A 19,336-nucleotide genomic window follows, 5' to 3' on the forward strand; every position below is an offset into this window, starting at 1 on the left:
GCACGGCTATTTCAAGAGCTGTTATCCATGGGTTTCAGTCACGTGACTTTGTCACACTACAAATGCCTGCGCTATAAAAAAAAAATGGTCAAACTAAACGTGTTTTCCGAGTGTTGCGTTTAACGGAAAAGTATCTGCACTGCACTATGCATAATTTTTGGGTTATCAATTTCGATTACATTAAAAATCTTCGAATATCGGCCACTTCAGTAATCCTATTAGTAAACGAACATGCTTTGTTTCTCATCGTAAAGAAAATTATAGAGCACGCAGAAGGTCCACTCAGCCTTCACTTCCGTGTTGGGCACGCGGTGAAGCAGTAATCCTTTTATGTGCTCCGATTGGTTACTTCCGGCATTTGGATGACGAAGGTCAAACCCTAATCTTTAATAATAAAAAGGTATCTGATATTAATTTCATGTTTAAATAAAAACGTTTGCACGCAGTTTCAAAATGTTATACAATTTTGTAAGTGCAGCGTGTTAGCCATATGTGTCTAGGAGAGTGGGCGGGCTATATTGTCTAGCGCTCTGTTGTTAAAGAAACAGACGGGAAAAATCTAGCAAGATAAACGTTGCAGTCCTGAACTGGATTCATCGAGCCATATAATCGAGTGCATGTCCGATTGTACAGTTAATTTGATCGAGTTCACAGGTCTGGCCGGGAGAATAAATAATCAAAAGACGGTAAGTCTGGGATATGACAGTTTGACAGAGATAAATAACAGTCCACCGGGTTAGATATAGCTCACTGAGTAAACACCCACATGTAGATAAATCCAGATAGGATTTGTATTCAGCAGAGACAGATTCTAAGGTGTTTGCGAGTCGTTTAACGTTACAATTAATGTCTCTTTGCCTGTATTAAGTCACGTGATTTAGTTGTGTTTGATAACCTAGGTAGGAAAAGGCGGCCACATCATCAGGTCTGTATGCATCGGTATCTGCATCTTTCTAGATAGATAGTTAGTTGTTTTTAAAAGCTCTCTAAGATCGAAATAGTCTACTTAATATGTAATAAGCCGGTGTGATTTGAAAATGAACTTGAATGGGTCAACCAATGATGTGAAGGCTTCAGCCATGTTCGGTTTAGAAATATTAATGACTTCACTATGAGTCAGAAACTTAGAGTTATGTGCTTGCTTGTCAAATATTAAGTGTTGGTTAGTCATTGGATGGTAATTTATTAACAGCTAAAAAAAAAAAAAGCATGTCTTAGCATATAAGATTTTAGTAAACAGTATGTTACAGTCATTTGTATTACTTTAAGCTAGTCACCTCTTGTGTCTTGTATTGAAGAATGTTGTTCTTTCACAGAATTGTTAGCGGTGATCCAGTATGGCAGAAGCTCATCAGGCTGTGGCCTTTCAGTTCACTGTTGGCCCTGATGGCATTGACCTTCAGCTCAGTCACGAGGCCCTTCGGCAGGTCTACCTCTCCGGTATTCACTCCTGGAAGAAGAAATTCATTCGCTTTAAGGTACTAGGATACATTTTCCGTGGAAGTGTTACCTACCTTTTCAAGATAATTTGTAGAATTAATATGATTTTTCATTGTTGCCACAGAATGGGATTTTGAATGGTGTTTACCCAGGGAGTGCACCAGGGTTCATGCTGGTGTTGGCAGGGTACTTGGGAAGAGCTCATTATTTAAAAGTGGACCCTTCCTTAGGCCTGCTCATCAAACTTGGCAGACATGTCCCAGTAAGGTATGTCTGGTTTATTTGTGCTGTATTTTATTTCATAATGCAATAAAGTGCCTGTGGAATGATGTTTTAAAATATATTTGTGTGTATCAGAGGTAAGACATCTCTGAATACACTACACTACTTTAGTACAGATTTTTACCCCAGTTTGCATGAGTCACAGGCAATCTGTAGATTTTGGGTAGTTGGAGTCAACAGATTTCTCAAAAAATTGCATGTACAACATATACTCAATTCAGTATATCAGGTACCTTTCACCTACTGAATACTGTGAACTCTATGGAAGCTTGTTTCCACCTCTAAATAATTTCAGAATTGTCAGCTTACATAATTGAGTTATGAGTTATGTCAGAATTGCGAGATATAAACTCATAGTTGTGAGAAAAAGTCAGAGTTGTGAGATCTGAACTTGAAATTCTGAGAAAAAGTCAGAATGGCAGTTCTGGCTATTTCTGAGAAATGCAAGTCTATTATGACACGCAAAAGAAAACACTAAAAAGTCAGAATTGTGATATGTAAACTTGCAGTTTTGAAAGACCTGTCACATACTGTTTATCCACCTGGTGTGTAGTATTATTATATAGGCATTATTATGATATATTCCTACTATGTAGGAAGTAGGCATATTCGGAAGTAGTGTACGATTCCATCGAGGTGGGGTATATCAAACACTTTTAATATTTTGAGACAATTTAGCAAGTAAGCAGTGTTTGGATGAGTTGCAGGTCTGGTAGTGTGTGATTCTTAGCACAGTTTTTCTCTGGAACCAATTACAAAGTCGGCAAGTTTATGATGCCTAGTGTTTTATCCTGTTTGTGTTGTGTATTCCAGGCCTTTATGCTTCTCTTTTTGCAGTAGGTACATGTCTACACAAAAGCAGATGTTAGTTGGGGGTGTCATGGTGGGCACGGGTCTGTGGATTGCCATCATATTCAGCATGAGGACTGTCCTGAAGGGTTTGCTGTCCTGGCACGGCTGGATATTTGCTACCCATGGCAAAATTACCTGGAAAATTAAATTATGGCTGGTATGTATTTGTGAAAACTGTTTTCTGGAACAGTTTATGCTCACTAATCCATTTTTGGTTGTTTTGAACTCTTCTGTTTGTTCTCTGACGTTGCAGATTCTAGTGAAGATTTTTTCTGGCATGCAAACACCAATGCTATACAGCTTCCAGAACTCTCTCCCTCATTTACCTGTGCCATCTGTGAAGGACACCATGAAAAGAGTAAGTTATTCATCTTTACAGCAACCAGATCAAAACTCTTCTTCAATTTAATATTGTTTTTATTTGAGATGTTTTATTCAGTTATATAAATGTCAGATTGGTAAGCCAGGAACAGCTGCACTCCATTTAGTTTTTCAATGTGAATTTTGGTCACTTGTTTTCAGAGTTAACTTGCTCAGGTGATTATCTTCTGGTTTTGGAGGTAGGTTGCACAGCGTGGATGAAGTGAGTTAACTTACTAAAACATGCACGCTGTTCAGAACGGTACTAGAAGAACAAAACTAGCTTAGTTTTGATTTAACCTAATAAAGCATCATGATCAGTTGCTGGCATTCATTATGAATATGCTTGGATTTAAGTTAATACAAATTTGTTGACCGCCCTGGCAGTGAGATGTTGCTTTTAGGTGTGAATTTTAGCTGCGCTTTCTTTTCTTTCTTTTTTTTTTTTTTAAATGTTGAACCTGTAGTATCTTGAGTCAGTTCAACCGCTGCTGAGCGTCGAGGAACACCAAAGAATGCAGAGCCTTGCACTTGATTTTGAGAGGAAACTTGGACCAAAACTTCAGTGGTACCTCAAGCTGAAGTCTTGGTGGGCCACCAATTATGTAAGTAAAACACATTTCTCAACATATCAATGACCTTTTAATGAGGAACTGCAGCAGGAGTTTAACTTCTTGCATTATGTTGTGTTATATTTTCTCCTTCATGCATCAAAAGGATGCAAACTACTTGCCTTTTGGCACAGTTTGATAAATATTTACAAAATAATTCTTTTTTTTTTTAATTCTAATTCACAGCTATATTATAATATATAATACAATATATTTATATACAGTATATATATATTTACATTTTCCATCTTTAAAACGGCAAGCTTATTATTTTATCCACACTACCATTCAAAAGCCTGAGGTCAGTATTTTTTTTTTTTGTAGCCGAGATGCATTAAATTGATCAAAAGTGTCAGTAAAGACATTTTCATTGTTACAAATATATTTTTCAAATAAATGGTGTTCTTTTGAACTTTCTATATTTAAAGAATCCTGAAAAAAATTATTGTGGCTTCCACAAAAAATAATAGGGTTAGGGTTAGAAATAGGGTTTGGTCTTGGGTTAGTTGCATGTAATTATGCATAATTTACTGTTATTGCTATAGTAAGTACATGTAACAAGGACACTGTAAGCATTGGTTTTCATCTTCAGTCCAGGGGACCCACTGTACATGATGGGATCCTGGAAATTTACCGTTTAACGGGAGTGACTCTGTGACTGTTTTATCCTTTTCACCTCTGAGTTTGTGTCACTGTGTGTTTCAGGTCAGTGACTGGTGGGAAGAATATATCTACTTGAGAGGTCGTGGGCCAATCATGGTTAACAGCAACTATTATGTAATGGTAAATACACAAGATGCAGTATACTACCAGATAAATTATAGTCTGCTAGATCATTTTAGCTGCATACTTTGTTGCAGTATGCAGAGTTTGACTAGATCATATTTTTGTTTGGTCTCAATTAGATTATACATGCGTTCTTGGTTTCTGAAACCTTTTTCCTCTGAACAGGACTTTCTTTACGCCTTTCCCACACATCTGCAAGCAGCAAGAGCCGGCAACGCCATTCATGCAATCATGCTTTACAGGAGGAAGCTGGACCGGGCTCAAATCAAGCCGGTTAGACAAGCTACCATATTTCTACTGCATCTTTACAATAAAATAAATAGTTTAATCATTTGTTTTAATCAGCTTGTTTTTATAAGTAAAGCGGTAGATTTGTGAGTCTCTTTACCATTTTGTCTCATAACAAAGAAGTTTAAAAAGTTTAGACTTTAAATGTCTCAACATTGTAATCACTTATACTATAACAATTTGTAATAACTGCCCTCTATTACAAATAAATTATTTGCCTTGACTAACCTTAGACCAGTTACTAAAGAGATTGAGCTCTTTATTTATTTCTGTGAATGTTTCTATATTTCATGCCTCCTGATCATATGGTCAAAATGGTGCAGCTTTTTGCACTAATGAACAGTGTTCCACCTGTTCTGCCCAGTGGGAGCGGCTATTTAATACATGCCGCATCCCAGGCCAGGAGACGGGTAAGAGTAGCCAGTCTGTGCACCATAAACTAACTTCTGCCTACTCCACTGGTCATGTGTCATCAGTTAATTTTGATTAGGAGTATATAATAGACATGTTATTGTATTTGTTCATTGGCAGTTCCATTGACAGTTTGTTCTTATTCACAGTAACGTAACGACTTTACAGTGACCAGCTGGTGACACAGGGCTGTGCTGCTTAAAGTTCCTCTCTGTTCATTCCATTTCCTTCCATTTATTTTACATAACATAATTTTTCTGACTAGGACCTCAGTCAGTCTTCTTATATCCTAATGATTGCCTAGTTCTCTAGAGCGTCAATTAGTGATTTGTGTCCCTTTTCTCATCTGTTAGCGTTGTTTATCATCAGTTCCTCCCTCAGTCTTTTATATGACCTCTTCCTCTCTGCTTCACAGTTTATGCTTCAAAACACCATCCCTATGTGCTCATCCCAATATGAGCGCATGTTCAACACCAGTCGTATCCCAGGCATAGAAACAGGTACTGAACACTGACACAGTTTTTTCGCAGAAAATTTGTCTTTGTGCCAAATTCAAGTTATAGTATTTCCAATCCCACTTTCCTTTGCGTACAATTCAATCTGCAACTGGGACTGATAACAAGCTTATGATTGCTGATGGAAATGCTCCAAAGGCATGGATTAGTTATTTTGGAAGTATATTGTTGTTGCGTAATATATTAGGTTACAAGTGTAATTTGCCATACTACGTTTTTAGTTGACGAAAACAAACCTTTCGCGTCACAGATCTGCATTCATCCCTAATAACTACTGAGAGAGACAGTTCAGTAGTTATTAGGGATGTTACGGTTCTCGGTAGAAAATCAAACCTTATTGTTCTCCACCTACGGTTCGGCATGCACTTGAGCCGCGGTTCAACTTAAATCTGACAACGCATCTGTAATATGCTTTATGTATGTAAAGCAGACATACATCGACAGAAACATATTAGCTGAACTCTGCAATTCTTGCTTCTCAATACATTACAACAACAGCGATGAACAAAAAAAAAAATGCTTCGTTCAATGCTATTGCCATATGCTCGAATATGGCCAGTCATTTACGCCATCATTACCCGGGTGTTGATAGCGCACGTGCGCAGTTGAGACCTGAACAGGGCACTTTGCTATCTGTGTTTACACTAAACTCATTTAAGTCTTGCCAGTTTAAATATTCAAGAGCCACAAGACACAAATGAGAACTTGCGCTCATCTGAAGCGCACAAACCCCTGTCTCAGAATGAGCACAAATACAGGTACATCTAAAAAAAAATTCATATCGTGAAAAAGGTCAATATTTTGTGTCACTCATTTCAGAAAGTGAAACCCATATATTATATAGATTCATTACACATAGCGTGAAATATTTCAAGCCTTTATTTCTTGAAATTTTTATGATTAAGGCTTTCAGATAATGAAAACCCAAAATTCATTACATAAGATCAATAAAAAAGGATATTTTAAACAGAAATGTCAGTCTTCTGAAAAGTATGTTCATTTCTATGCTCAATACTTGGTTGGGCCTCCTTTTGCATGAATTACTGCATCAATGTGGCGTGACATGGAGGTGATCAGTTTGTGGCACTGCTCAGGTGTAATGGAAGCCCAGGTTGCTTTGATAGCGGCCTTCAGGTCATCTGCATTGTTGGGTCTGGTGTCTCTCATCTTCCTCTTGACAATACCCCCTAGATTCTCTATGGGGTTCAGGTCAGGCGAGTTTGCTGGCCAATCAAGCACAGTAGCACCATGGTCATTGAACCAGCTTTTGGTTCCTTTGGCAGTATGGGCAGGTGCCAAGTCCTGCTGGAAAATGAAATCAGCATCTCCATAAAGCTTGTCAGCAGAAGGAAGCATGAAGTGCTCTAAAATTTCCTGGTAGATGGCTGCGTTGACTGTGGACTTCAGAAAACACAGTGGACCAACACCAGCAGATGACATGGCAGCCCAAATCAACACTGACTGTGGAAACTTCACACTGGACTTCAAGCAACATGGATTCTGTGCCTCTCCACTCTTCCTCCAGACTCTGGGACCTTGATTTCCAAATGAAATGCAAAATTTACTTTCATCTGAAAAGAGGACTTTGGACCACTGAGCAACAGTCCAGTTCTTTTTCTCCACAGCCCAGGTAAGACGCTTCTGACGTTGTCTCTGTTTCAGAAGTGGCTTGGTAGCCCTTTTCCTGAAGACATCGGAGCGTGGTGACTCTTGATGCACTGACTCCAGCTTCAGTCCACTCCTTGTGAAGCTCTCCCAAGTGTTTGAATCAGCTTTGCTTGACAGTATTCTCAAGCTTATGTCGTCCCTGTTGCTTGTGCAACTTTTCCTAACCAAATTCTTCCTTCCAGTCAACTTTGCATTTAATATGCTTTGATACAGCACCCCTTTCAGTAATGACCCTCTGTGACTTACCCTCTTTGTGGAGGCTGTCAATGATTGTCTTCTGGATCATTGCAAAGTCAGCTTCTTCCTCATTATTGTGGTTTCAAAGAACAAGAGATACCCGGAATTTATACTGTAGGGATGGTCATTTATTGAAACTCAAATGTAAATATTTTAATATTTAGAGATACAGATTTTTGACTTTCATGAGCTGTAAGCTCTAATCATCAAAATTAAAACAAAACAAAAAACGTTTGAAATGTTTTACTTTACATGTATTGAATCTAAAATATATGAAAGTTTCACTTTTTGAAATAAGTTACAAGAAAAAAACTTCAAAACTTTTTCACGATATTCTAATTTTTTGAGATGTACCTGTATTACGTTTTCTTTCAAGTCTTGTGCTTAAATGGACATTCACACAAAAAAAAAATATTTCAAAAGGCCTGTTTTGGTGAGTATCCTCAGACATAGTCGGTTAAACATACGTTATCAGTGTACTGGATCCATGCATTGTCTTAAAATGACAGCACTTTTTTCATTTTAATCAAACAACAAAAACAAGGAAATCACTCACTTCTCTTAATTGAATAGCTTTTCTATCTTTAATAAAGATTAATCTTTAATTTATAAAGTCAAATATGCAATGTTAGTTTACATTTGATTACTTTATTCAATTTCTGTACCTAAAAACTAATGTTGAACCTACCTAAAAAAACAACTGTTTGTTTTATTTGTATCTTTGCTCTATTGTATTTATTTGTGCTGTTACTTGTAGTTAGATGATTTGTCTTTATTTACCTTATTTTTATTTGACAATATAGTTTTTTTTCATAAACAGCACATACTGAACCATACCAAAATCAAAACTGTGATTACAAACTGAACCGTGAGTAATTTGAACCGTTACACCCCTAGTAGTTATACAAGTCATTTGTAGGTTGATTTCCCAGGGTGGAAAAAGTGTAAACAGTAGGACTATCTGTTTAGTTGACCGTGTAAGATGTGTTCTGGAAACCCATTTTCAAATTTTGAATCTAATGATGCTGAAATTACAAACTTTCAGATTAGTTCCTCCCTTGATCAGTTGCACCCTATTTGTTTTATTTTTTACATGTATAAATGTTTTATATACTGTCAAGAGTCCCTTTCAAGGAAAGTCTGTTCTCCAAACTGCTCGCTGAACTCGCGATTAAATTACATATTTCAAATCAGCAACAAAATCTGAAATTAACTGCCCCATGAATGTTGTTTCTTATGCTCAAATAGCATTTAAAAAGCTTATTTTTCAGCCAATGCGCATGCGTAGTTCCAATGCGCTTATGACTGTGCATGCGCATCGGCTGGTCCAGCCTCTGCTTTCTGTGGGAACCGGAGCTTCTAACGGCCGTTGAAGTGACACAATGACTGTACCAATCAACGATTGGCTCTTTCATTTAGAAGGCAGGACTATCCCGCCATATTCAATAGGGTCTGGCTCACTTGCACTCTCTGACACTTGCACTCTCTGACACTTGCGTTTCCGCGAGTGACGTCGCTTGCAGTCTTTTTTATTTTTTCTGTGGGAGGAAAACGCTTAACGAGAAACTTTGTGCACTGCGTTCACATTCTGCTGTTCTGTAGCCACAGATTTGCGGGTCCTTTTTTTTTCTCCTACAGATGACTTGCAGGACCCTGTTCGTTATTGTACTAAATTCATTTTAATCGTTTAACCACCACAGCGTCTTGTCTCCATTGGCAACGCACACGATTCATGTCGAATGTTAGAGACGTCGCAGGTAGCGGAGACTGCAAGTGACATTGTAATTTAGTTTATTTTTTCTTGTCTTCACCTGACTACTGTTGTAAAATGTTGAGAGATTCAAACAAAAAAATAATCAATAAATAGAACAAAATAAAAAAGACTGCAAGCGACATCACTCGTGGAAACGCAAGTGTCAGAGAATGCAAGTCAGAGAGTGCAAGTGCAAGTCTGCAGCCAGACCCTTCTCATATTCACATTCATAAGTATAGGAGTGAACCATCTTCGTATTTCTAGTCTTTGATACTGTTCAAACGTTTGGGATCAAAAAGATTAATGTTTAATTAATGTTTTTAAAAGAAGTCTCTTATGATCACCCAGGCAGCATTTATTTCAGCAAAAATATAGTAAAACAGAAATATTGTGTTCTGTGTTAATTATAATATAGTTTAAAATTTAATTTATTCCTGTGTTGACAGCTGCATTTTTAGTAGACATTACTCCAATCTTCATCACATGATTCTTCAGAAATCATTTAAATATGCTGATTTGCTCAAAAAAACATTATTATTACTACCAATTATTACCTTATGTTAAAAACAGTTGTGCTTAATATTTTTTGTGGAAACTGTGATACTTTCCTTTTTTTCAGGATTTTTTGATTAGAAAGTTCAAAGTAACAGCATTTATTTGAAATATAAATATTTTGTATAATTATATAATCTTTACTGTCACGTTCAAATTAATTTTCAATTTAATGACCCCAGACATTTGAAAGGTTGTGTGTGTGTGTATACATTTTATACCACATTTAATATCTTAAGCATTGAATACCTTAATGTAAAAATGTAGCATTTTATATAGTTGCTTACATGTGTCTGTCTTTCTCTTTTTCTTTCCTCCCTCCCTCCCTCCACCTGACTGTAGACACAGTTCAGCACATGTCTGACAGCAGGCATATTGTGGTGTATCACCGAGGCCGTTACTTTAAAGTATGTATGTTTTATGATGGGCGGCTACTGTTGCCACGGGAGATAGAGCAACAGATGGAGAGGATTCTGGCTGACACCTCAGAGCCACAACCTGGAGAGGAAACCCTCGCCGCCCTCACCGCAGGGGACAGGTATTCACAACACACCCGACAGCAGGAGTCGCTACCGCTTTCCTGTCATTCATTTGTCTGATCTCTTGTAACCACTGTAAAGTTTCAGTGGGATGTCAGTCTGAATTTAGATTCTTTTTTCTTTCTGCTTAACTAATATTTGTCACCATCTTTTTTTTGCACAGTCAAAACTATTTTATATAGAGTAAAAGCTTGTCTGTATCCTATTTTATTTTTTTATTTTTTTTCAGAGTGCCTTGGGCCTGTGCCCGTAATGCCTACCTCAGACACGGCAGGAACAAGAAGTCTTTGGATGCTGTGGAGAAAGCCGCTTTCTTTGTTACACTGGATGACACAGAGCAGCGCTATGATCCAGCAAATCCTGTGGAGACCCTGGACCGTTACGCTAAATCGCTGCTCCATGGGAAGTGTTATGACAGGTGAGGAAGAAACCATAGGTTAAAAGAGACCACCTCCTTCCATTCCCCTTTGAAAGGGTTTTTGTGATTCTCTAGGTACCAGTACTGTACTTCAGAGTAGCTTTTATACAACATGTACATTTTAAATGGTAATTTTTCCCTTAGGTGGTTTGATAAGTCCATAAACTTAATTGTCTTCAAGAATGGAACCATGGGCCTTAATGCAGAACATAGCTGGGCCGATGCTCCTGTAGTTGGCCACCTCTGGGAGGTACACATGCACACATACACTACCATTCAGAAGTCTGGGGTCAGTAAGATATATTTCTTTTTTTTTTAAAAGGACTTTATTATTTATGAAGCAATTAAATAGATTATATTGATTACATTAAATAAATGTTCCTTTAAACTTTCCGTTCATCAAACTGTCCTGAAAAGAAAACTGTTTTCATTTATAATAAGTTAAATTACAAATCACCATATTGGAGTAATTTCTGAAGGATCATGTGACACTGAGGACTAGAGTAATGGCTGACTGATAAAAATGTTAATCTGCTGCTAATGTAAATTATGATGCCATTTTTCATAAAGCAAGTGCTCTCGATGGACCCTGTTAAGCTGGGCTACATGGCAGATGGCCACTGTAAAGGAGAACTTCACCCTAATCTTCCTGGACCTCAGAGACTCCAGTGGAATATCCCACCGGAGGTCAATGTGATACATTTAGTAGTAAAAATGCTGATAATAGCTCTATTTTTCTCATCTTGCTTGAATGGCTAAGAAAGGAATTGAGGTTTGTTTTACGTGCTCTCTATTGTGTTTTGTATTCCATTGCAGTGCCTAACTATGATTGCCAACTCTCTGTCTGTGGCCGTGGTTTTGGCTGATGACGTGGACTCGCACATCATCCCCTTCAGTGACTTTGGGAAAGGCCTGATCAAGAAGTGCAAGATCAGTCCTGATGCCTTCATCCAGTTTGCACTGCAGCTGGCCCATTATAGGGTGAACTTTATCACTGAACATCTGAAATGTAGCAAAACATGCTTGCTTATCGTTCACTTGAAAAGGTGAAATGATGTCAGTGTTTTTTCATTGTACAGGACAAAGGAAAGTTCTGCTTGACTTATGAGGCATCCATGACACGTTTATTCAGAGAAGGCCGTACTGAAACTGTGCGCTCCTGTACCATGGAATCCTGTGCTTTTGTCCGTGCCATGATCAGCAACAAAACGGTACCATGCCAAAAACAACCCTTAAAACCCGCAGGGGAGGGCGAATCAATATGTACCAATGTTGTAGTACTTGAGACTAGAAAAGACTGGACTGGGATTCCAAATCCAAGACCGTATTTTCTTTGACTAGGCATTAACACTTTCATTAATAAATCATTAACAAACATTATATAATGTTCTAAAATACACTTGTGCACTTTTTAAAAATCTACAAATGATTTGAATGCTAACAAATGTTTTTAAAACTTCAGTTCATATATTACCTAATGCTCTTTTTACATTCACAAATGTTGTGGGAAAAATAGCTTAAAGGGGTCATATGATGCTATTTTAAAGATCATTATTTTGTGTACTTGGTGTAACAGAATATGTTGACATGCTTTAATGTTCAAAAAACACATTATTTTTCAAATACTGTACATTATTGCAGTTTCTCTATGCCCCACCTCTCTCGTCATTTTCTACAAAGTCCCTCCTTCCGACAAGCGCAGTCTGCTCTGATTGGCCAACTGGCACAGTGCATTGTGATTGGCCGAACACCACAAGCACTGGTCGGTAGGGATGCAACGATACCATTTTTTCTGAACCGATCCGATCCCTAAATTTTTTTTAAATCGATGTAGAATTTCTTTACTTCTCTGTGTTGACCTGGTCGTCACTCTTTTGTGTGTGAAGATAACTTAATTTTAATGAAAAATAACAAATGAAAAAATATATAATCATAATCTATGAGAAATAATTTTAATGAAAAATATATAATCATAATCTATGAGAAAAATACTATTATAAATTAGGTTGGTGGATAATTCAGCAGCAAAAGATACTCTTGAAAAAACACGGGTGCACAATAATTTTATAAAACCTAGTGAAACATTTTTAATTACAAATAAAAGTGAATGTGTAGGACTAAATCTGGTAAAATGGCACATGTTGCTCTTTGTATTGTTGTAAAATACATTCATGAAAAAACAAGCAAATGCATTTATATATAAATATATACTATAAAATTAAAAGGCATTTCTTTTAAATCTATAGCACAGTAATGAAGGCAGCAACATATGATAGATAGGACAGAACAAGAAAGACTATTAATAATCTTTCATTGCGTAAAAGTATAATACGAAAGGCTCCAATACAGAGCGGCACAAAGCACTTATGCAAGTTACTCTGTTTTCCCATTTATTCACTGACACCTCTCCTGTCCCCGTGTTGAGAGAAATTAGGAATGAGGTGCAGAGGCACCTAAAAAACTAATATTAAAAACAAATAAGCAAGCCCAGCTTAGGTGAAAAAAAGAAACGCAAAAGTAACAATCTATTACATTGTATAAAGAATAACTAAGTAACGTAATAAGTTTCTTATTTATGTATTACTAATGCATTACTTATAAAAGTAACTTTCTCCAACACTGGCTGCAACTACTGCTGCCATTATTGAAAATTAGTCTTCTGATCTTGTTTTGTAGAGAGAAGAGAAGCTTTTTTTACTAACCAAGGCCGCTGAGAAACACCAGCAGATGTATAGACTGGCAATGACTGGTCAGGGCATTGACCGCCATCTCTTTTGCCTCTACGTAGTGTCTAAGTACCTTGGACAGGACTCCCCATTCCTCCAAGAGGTAGGTTTTAGCATTTAAATGAAAAATATAGAATATAGTAATATAAGAATATACTCTGAAAAACCATACCTCATGAGAATTAACAGTGTCCTGATTATTATTATTATTATTATTATGACAAATGAATGATAAAGGACATTTCTGCCTTTGAGTGCATGACATGAGACATGAGTGCATTTGCCTTGCTTAGGAGTAATGTAGCATATATTCTTTAACAAAATTCATTTGAATACAAAACTTCCCACTTCCTGTCTCTTCAGGTGTTGTCAGAGCCTTGGAAACTCTCCACAAGTCAGACTCCTTTTCAGCAGGGAGAGCTGTTTGATCTGGTGAATCACCCAGAGTATGTAACCACTGGAGGAGGCTTTGGACCGGTGAGTCCTCCAAAGATTTCATGATCTGGTAATATTAAAATGGTTTGGTGAAAGGATTGAATTTAACCCGTTTTTTTTTTTTTTTAAACTGTGGTAGGTTGCAGATGACGGTTATGGTGTGGCCTATGTGATTTTAGGCGAAAAACTCATCAATTTCCACATCTCTTCCAAGCGTTCCAGTCCAGAGACGGTGAGAACACACACAACCAGAGAATCAGTCAAACTACAGAAAATGCTGCTCCTTTTTCATTCTCAGTGACAGTAGATACACTATATGGACAAAAGTATCGGGACACCCCCTTCTTTAGAACAGAAGAAGGCACTTCCAAAACTGTGGCAACATAGATGGAAGCATAATTCATGTATTTAAAAACTGTATTTCCATCTCTGTTGCAACAGTTTTGAAAGTGTCTAAAATGACTGAACCCATATACAAGTCATTGGTGTTTGGTGATGAGTTTTTGGCTCAAGGTCTGCATTTAAAGTCACACCAGAGGAGTTCAGCTGGGATTAGGACTTTGCTTTATGCGGACCAGTCAAGTTCTTCTACACTGACTGAATCAATCATTTCTGTTTGAACCTTGCCTTATACACAGAGGCACTGTCATGTTAGACTAGAAAAGGGTTCTGTCCAAACTGTTGCAATAAAATTAGAAACACACAATTCCCTAGAAAATCATTATATGCTTAAACATTAAGATTTGTACTCATAGAAATGACTAAAGTAGTCAAACCTGTTCATTAGAAGAGGGTGACCCAATACTTTTGGCAATATAGTGTATGTTTCATGTTTCATCCAATGGAATGTGAAATTTGGGGTATCACTTAAAAAAAAAAAAATGGGTGGAAATGTCAAAATGCACATAAGATTTTAAAAAGCGCATAAACTGAGATCGATTAATTTATCCAATAAGAAGGCATGCACATAAATTCTGATGGAAACACATTTACAGAATAAATTCCAACAAAAAACTATGTGACAGATCATTTGATTGGAAAACTGGACTAACCAGTGGACCAATCACATTGCACACTTCAGTGTTAAGACATTCTGAAATGCCTGAGCCAAATTTTTAATCAAAATGATTTGCTATAATTACCTCCCAGATCTACACACGACTGCATTCCCAAACATCCGGCATCTGCCTGTTAACGCAAGATAGCATGACAGCATTTGCATTGTTTCATCTGCACACTCTGAGGCGCGTGTAATTATTACTTAGGAAAAAGAGCCACAGTGACTTCCATTTTTATTATTGATGCTTTGCGCCAGTTTCCCAGGACGTGGCGATATGATTACTTGAACACATGAGATGGAAACTGTGCTTTATTCTCAAATAATTTACGCAATATTCCATTCTTTTGGAATAATACATGGCTAGTGTTGTTCTTCAATGCTTGGTGATTTATATTTAAATTTTTGTTTTCATCTTGTCTTTCTTCAGGACTCTCATCGCTTTGGAAACAATATCAGGCAAGCAATGCTTGATATGCTGAATCTGTTTCAGCTTGACAAAAAGAACCTAGAGTGATTTGATTGGTGAAAGGATTATGAGAAGTGTTGAGAGAAGCTTTACTTTTTAAAAAAATTTATTTTAATTTTTTTGCTTGTGTCGTCTTGTTTGTTTGCATGCGTCTGTGAGATGCAGCGTATGAAGGGGAGAAGTAGGTAGGGAGTGTGAGAATCTCATTCTGTCGTTATATATGCTGGTGCCTTAACATATGTCTTAACTGAACAATTCAGTGAAGATGACCTAAAGTAAAACTGCATTTTGTTACCAAGACTTCTTTCTTTTCTTTCAGTATGTTTTACTGAGATGTACAGATTCATAGATACTTTAATAGATGACATTCTCTTGATAAGATGTCAAGGAGCATAATAATCGCTTGGCTGAATTGTTGAGCTTACAAATCAAGCAAGTTTATCGAATTTAGTATTCAGTAATGAAGAAAGATGAGATTAAACAGATGACAAGTTTCTGAATTCCCCAAGTGTGCACTCGTTTATTTTGGATTTTGCTCTCTAACATGATTTTATGGGTTGATATCGTGTTGATTCAGCATTGAAAGGTCACCACGTTTTAATGTGGGGTGTGTTAATGCTTATCAGAGGCTTTATCACATTAATTGTACATTTATTTTTATTTGGTTTAATTTCATTTCCTTCCATTTTTTATGTTCCATTTTGAGTGTTATATACTGTAATCATTTTGGAAATCATTGTCAAGAAATGATTCAAATTCTAGGAAAAATGTCATGTATTTATTTTGTACTCATGATAATGTTAATGAGTGTCCTCTCAAAGTACATGTACATTTATTTGGAAATTGAGAAGAAGCATTAAACATAATATAATAATATATATAATGTGAACTGTTATTCATGTCTGGTCCGTAATAATATAGTGTGGACATTTTTGTTAAGATAGTTTCATACAGACAATTTTCTGATAAGATTATTCTCATAAATATAGAGTATGGGTCACCATACTTGGCCACACACCACTTCCCTTTCCCTAGAGGCTTCACTAAAGAGAGACTCTGGGAAATCTTAACATAAAAACATAATTAACTTTTACATTAGAATGTTATTGCTATTTCATTGCATTACCTATTTTCCACTGATATTGTCAAAGCTGGATGCATCATTGTGGTGTTTCTTCAAGAGTCCAGTCATTGACCTATTAAAGCAGTCGGCTGCATAAATTGAACTGTGTTCCTGTGTAAGAAGTCTAACATCATCCTAAAACATAGAGAGAAATGTGGTTAAGCCTTTACCTTTCCTCTAAAAAGTATTCCTCTTTTAAAAAAATCAGCGAAACTTTGGAACAGTGTCTCTAATGAATGCTGTGCACTATAACTACTCATTTAATTGTTCGTTCCCACTTTATATCAGGTGTCTTTTACTACAACCTACTAAAATATTGTTTGGTACAATGTTCTTAAAGTGTTTATGCTTTTGCTGCTTTTGAGATGGGATACAGGTAAGGTTAAGGACAGGTTTTGTGGTATGGGTAGATTAAAGGGACAGGGTCAACAGTGTAATTACAAATGAATTACATACATATTTGCATGCAGTATTTCTTAAATATACATAATAGTTAAAGAAGTGGGGCCAAGTACTCAATGTAAAAGTGCAAAAACAGCATAGCTTTACAGTATTTGACAGTTCAAAGCTGTACTTGTGAAATTGTGCCAATCATCTCTAGAACATAAAGAATGCATTCTGTTTAAAAAAGTTATTTTTCAAATACTTCACTGTAACGTTGCTTCTAGTCCTATTTCTGTGATTTGCTTTGAACACTTGAATGTATGTCAATTTCAATCTAAATCTTAGTCCACATGAAAGGTTTAGTATGAATATCTTCACATGCACCAGCATTTATCTGAACCTGTGTTGCATTTTAATGTCATTGTTCTCAGTAATAAGAGGAATGTTTGGATAGTGTTTCAGATATTTTTCTTAACTGTAAAGCAGCAGTTGATAATTATGTTCTTATTTTTGCTTTCTTTTGAGAAAAAGCAGAAAGCTCTCCACTCCTTATTATTTTTTTTAGTTTTCATTATGCAACATGGCACATGCAAAGCAGACGTTTTGGCTATATGTCTTCTTCAGTGAAAGATTCATTGAAGGCGAATAGCTGAAACGTCTCTTTACAGGTGTTGTGTTGCATAATGAAAAGTTAAAAAATAAAAAAAGAATGCTGATCTTCCAGCTTTTTCTAAAAAAGAAAAAAAAAAAGTATTTACGGAACTACACACCCTCAGCCACTAGAATAGTGATTTCATCCTTTTTATTGATTTCAGTCTGACTTTTTAATCAAAATCTTTCTTTTGAGAACCTTGAAGACCATGGATGCTTCATTATTTTCATGTATACCAAAAACTACATTTCTAAAGCACACCACTTTTTGCAACTGTACATGCATTGCCTTCAACAAAGCAAAGTTACAGCAATTTCAGAGTTTGTTTTAATATGCCTTGCTTCAAAAGAAGAGGGATGTAAGATCTTGTGATGCTAAACAAAAGAAGAAGCAAGACTACAATTAAAGTTTTAAATGGTGAAAGGTATCTAATCATTCTATGAACAAATGTAAGAACACTCCCTCTTTATTGAACAGCCGTGGAGGTGTGTGAAATTAAACCACTAAGTCGACAGACAACTCCTCGTCAATGTCTAATGGTTCATCTATTAGCCTCCTAATGCCAAGAAGTGCATTTATTTTAACTGATTTGTATTTGGTTGTGTTCCTATTTTAGTTGCCTCTTAATTGTCAAAGTAAACAACTTGAAAATGTGAATGTTCAGCTAAAACTAGTTACATGCTTATTCCTCTATTTGACCACAAAATATTATCTTTTTAATGTCTGCCATGGTGTGAATTGTGATTTTAAGGTGCTTTAGTAAAGTGTAGTACAAACAAGGGCCATGGCACAGATGCAGGCATTTATTACATGGAACTGACTCTAGATTGAATTGTTGAAAGTGGAGCTATAGAGACAATGGAGGACACCTACTGTAGTATTTCTTGATACACAGACATAAATGCTATATATACTATTATATATGTTGTTATATTATATATGCTGTTATGTTACCTGGGACCCAGTGCAGGTTGGAAGGAAGGAAAGGATGTGACTTGTATGGTGACCCATACTCAACCCATACACACAGTTTTAGTAAACACACGCCCGGGGAGCAGTTGGGGGTTCGGTACCTTGCTCAAGGGTCTCACCTCAGTCGTGAGCACTCCCCCCACCTACAATCTGCCAGACCTGAGACTCGAACCCACAACCGTTGGGTTACAAGTCCGACTCTCTATCCATTAGGCCATGACTGCCCCTTGTTGCTGTGATACGTAGACTTTTACACTCTTCCATTCAGCTGAGAGGAGAAAGTCCTCACAACTTTGTCCAAATTTACCCTTGACTCTGTTTTACGAGTACTTTCAGGAAAGGATAGCTGTATGATAGACAGCAAATTACTTCACAACTTTGGTCTACTCATGTAAGTTATCAGAATGTGTAAGAGAATGGCATGCATTTTGAAATATGTAATCCTAAATGTTTATGCAATATGGGGCCGTGTGTGTGTGAAGATGATAAAAAAAAAATAATAATAAAAAAAGAATTGCTAAGAAAATTTAAAAAGATAATGCAGCCTGATGCATTAAAATTTGTAGGTCTTTACTCTTCTCAACTATTGAATTAAAATGGTCTGAAATTACACTGCCTTGTTCTGTCAATTTTAATTTGTTTTAAATTCATTCATTAAATGCAAAATGCCTGACTCATAATAGATTACAATTTATTTGGGTACACATTTTGCAGAAAAATAGATTCTTATGAACTAGAAAAGTACTGTAGGTAACCATAGCAACTGTGGTCTGCTCTAGTACTTTTCAGGCATTTCAGATCATTAT

General features: G+C 36.6%; 1 protein-coding gene across 6 annotated transcripts; it reads left to right on the top strand.

Annotated features, from left to right (window-relative positions):
* Window positions 1–8: 8 nt before the first annotated feature.
* Window positions 9–16,279, top strand: LOC306885469 (carnitine O-palmitoyltransferase 1, liver isoform-like). 6 transcript variants are annotated; one of them, XM_079442008.1, is made up of 20 exons: window positions 292–400; window positions 1,317–1,478; window positions 1,565–1,707; window positions 2,560–2,731; window positions 2,828–2,932; window positions 3,097–3,134; window positions 3,402–3,539; window positions 4,251–4,328; window positions 4,497–4,604; window positions 5,446–5,530; window positions 10,098–10,293; window positions 10,524–10,712; window positions 10,857–10,962; window positions 11,283–11,399; window positions 11,529–11,693; window positions 11,792–11,923; window positions 13,389–13,541; window positions 13,802–13,915; window positions 14,013–14,105; window positions 15,361–16,279. In XM_079442008.1, exons 4-20 carry the CDS (start codon window positions 2,725–2,727, stop codon window positions 15,445–15,447), a joined length of 1,911 nt encoding a protein of 636 aa, XP_079298134.1. In that variant the 5' UTR covers window positions 292–400; window positions 1,317–1,478; window positions 1,565–1,707; window positions 2,560–2,724; the 3' UTR covers window positions 15,448–16,279. The 6 variants fall into 6 exon arrangements, with proteins under 6 accessions (XP_079298130.1, XP_079298134.1, XP_079298131.1 ...); XM_079442007.1 differs by having other exon boundaries at window positions 344–686; XM_079442009.1 differs by lacking the exon at window positions 292–400 and adding an exon at window positions 890–925.
* The last annotated feature ends 3,057 nt before the right edge of the window (window positions 16,280–19,336 follow it).

This window comes from Barbus barbus, assembly GCF_936440315.1.
Source record: "Barbus barbus genome assembly, chromosome: 1".
NCBI lineage: Eukaryota > Metazoa > Chordata > Actinopteri > Cypriniformes > Cyprinidae > Barbus > Barbus barbus.

Bases quoted from the DNA above. Each gene is read 5' to 3' on its own strand.
- LOC306885469 (XM_079442004.1), top strand. From the start codon at position 1,338: ATGGCAGAAGCTCATCAGGCTGTGGCCTTTCAGTTCACTGTTGGCCCT. The intron at 1,479-1,564 runs GTACTAGGATAC...TTGTTGCCACAG, and splicing joins AGAAATTCATTCGCTTTAAG to AATGGGATTTTGAATGGTGT. The intron at 2,732-2,827 runs GTATGTATTTGT...CTGACGTTGCAG, and splicing joins GGAAAATTAAATTATGGCTG to ATTCTAGTGAAGATTTTTTC.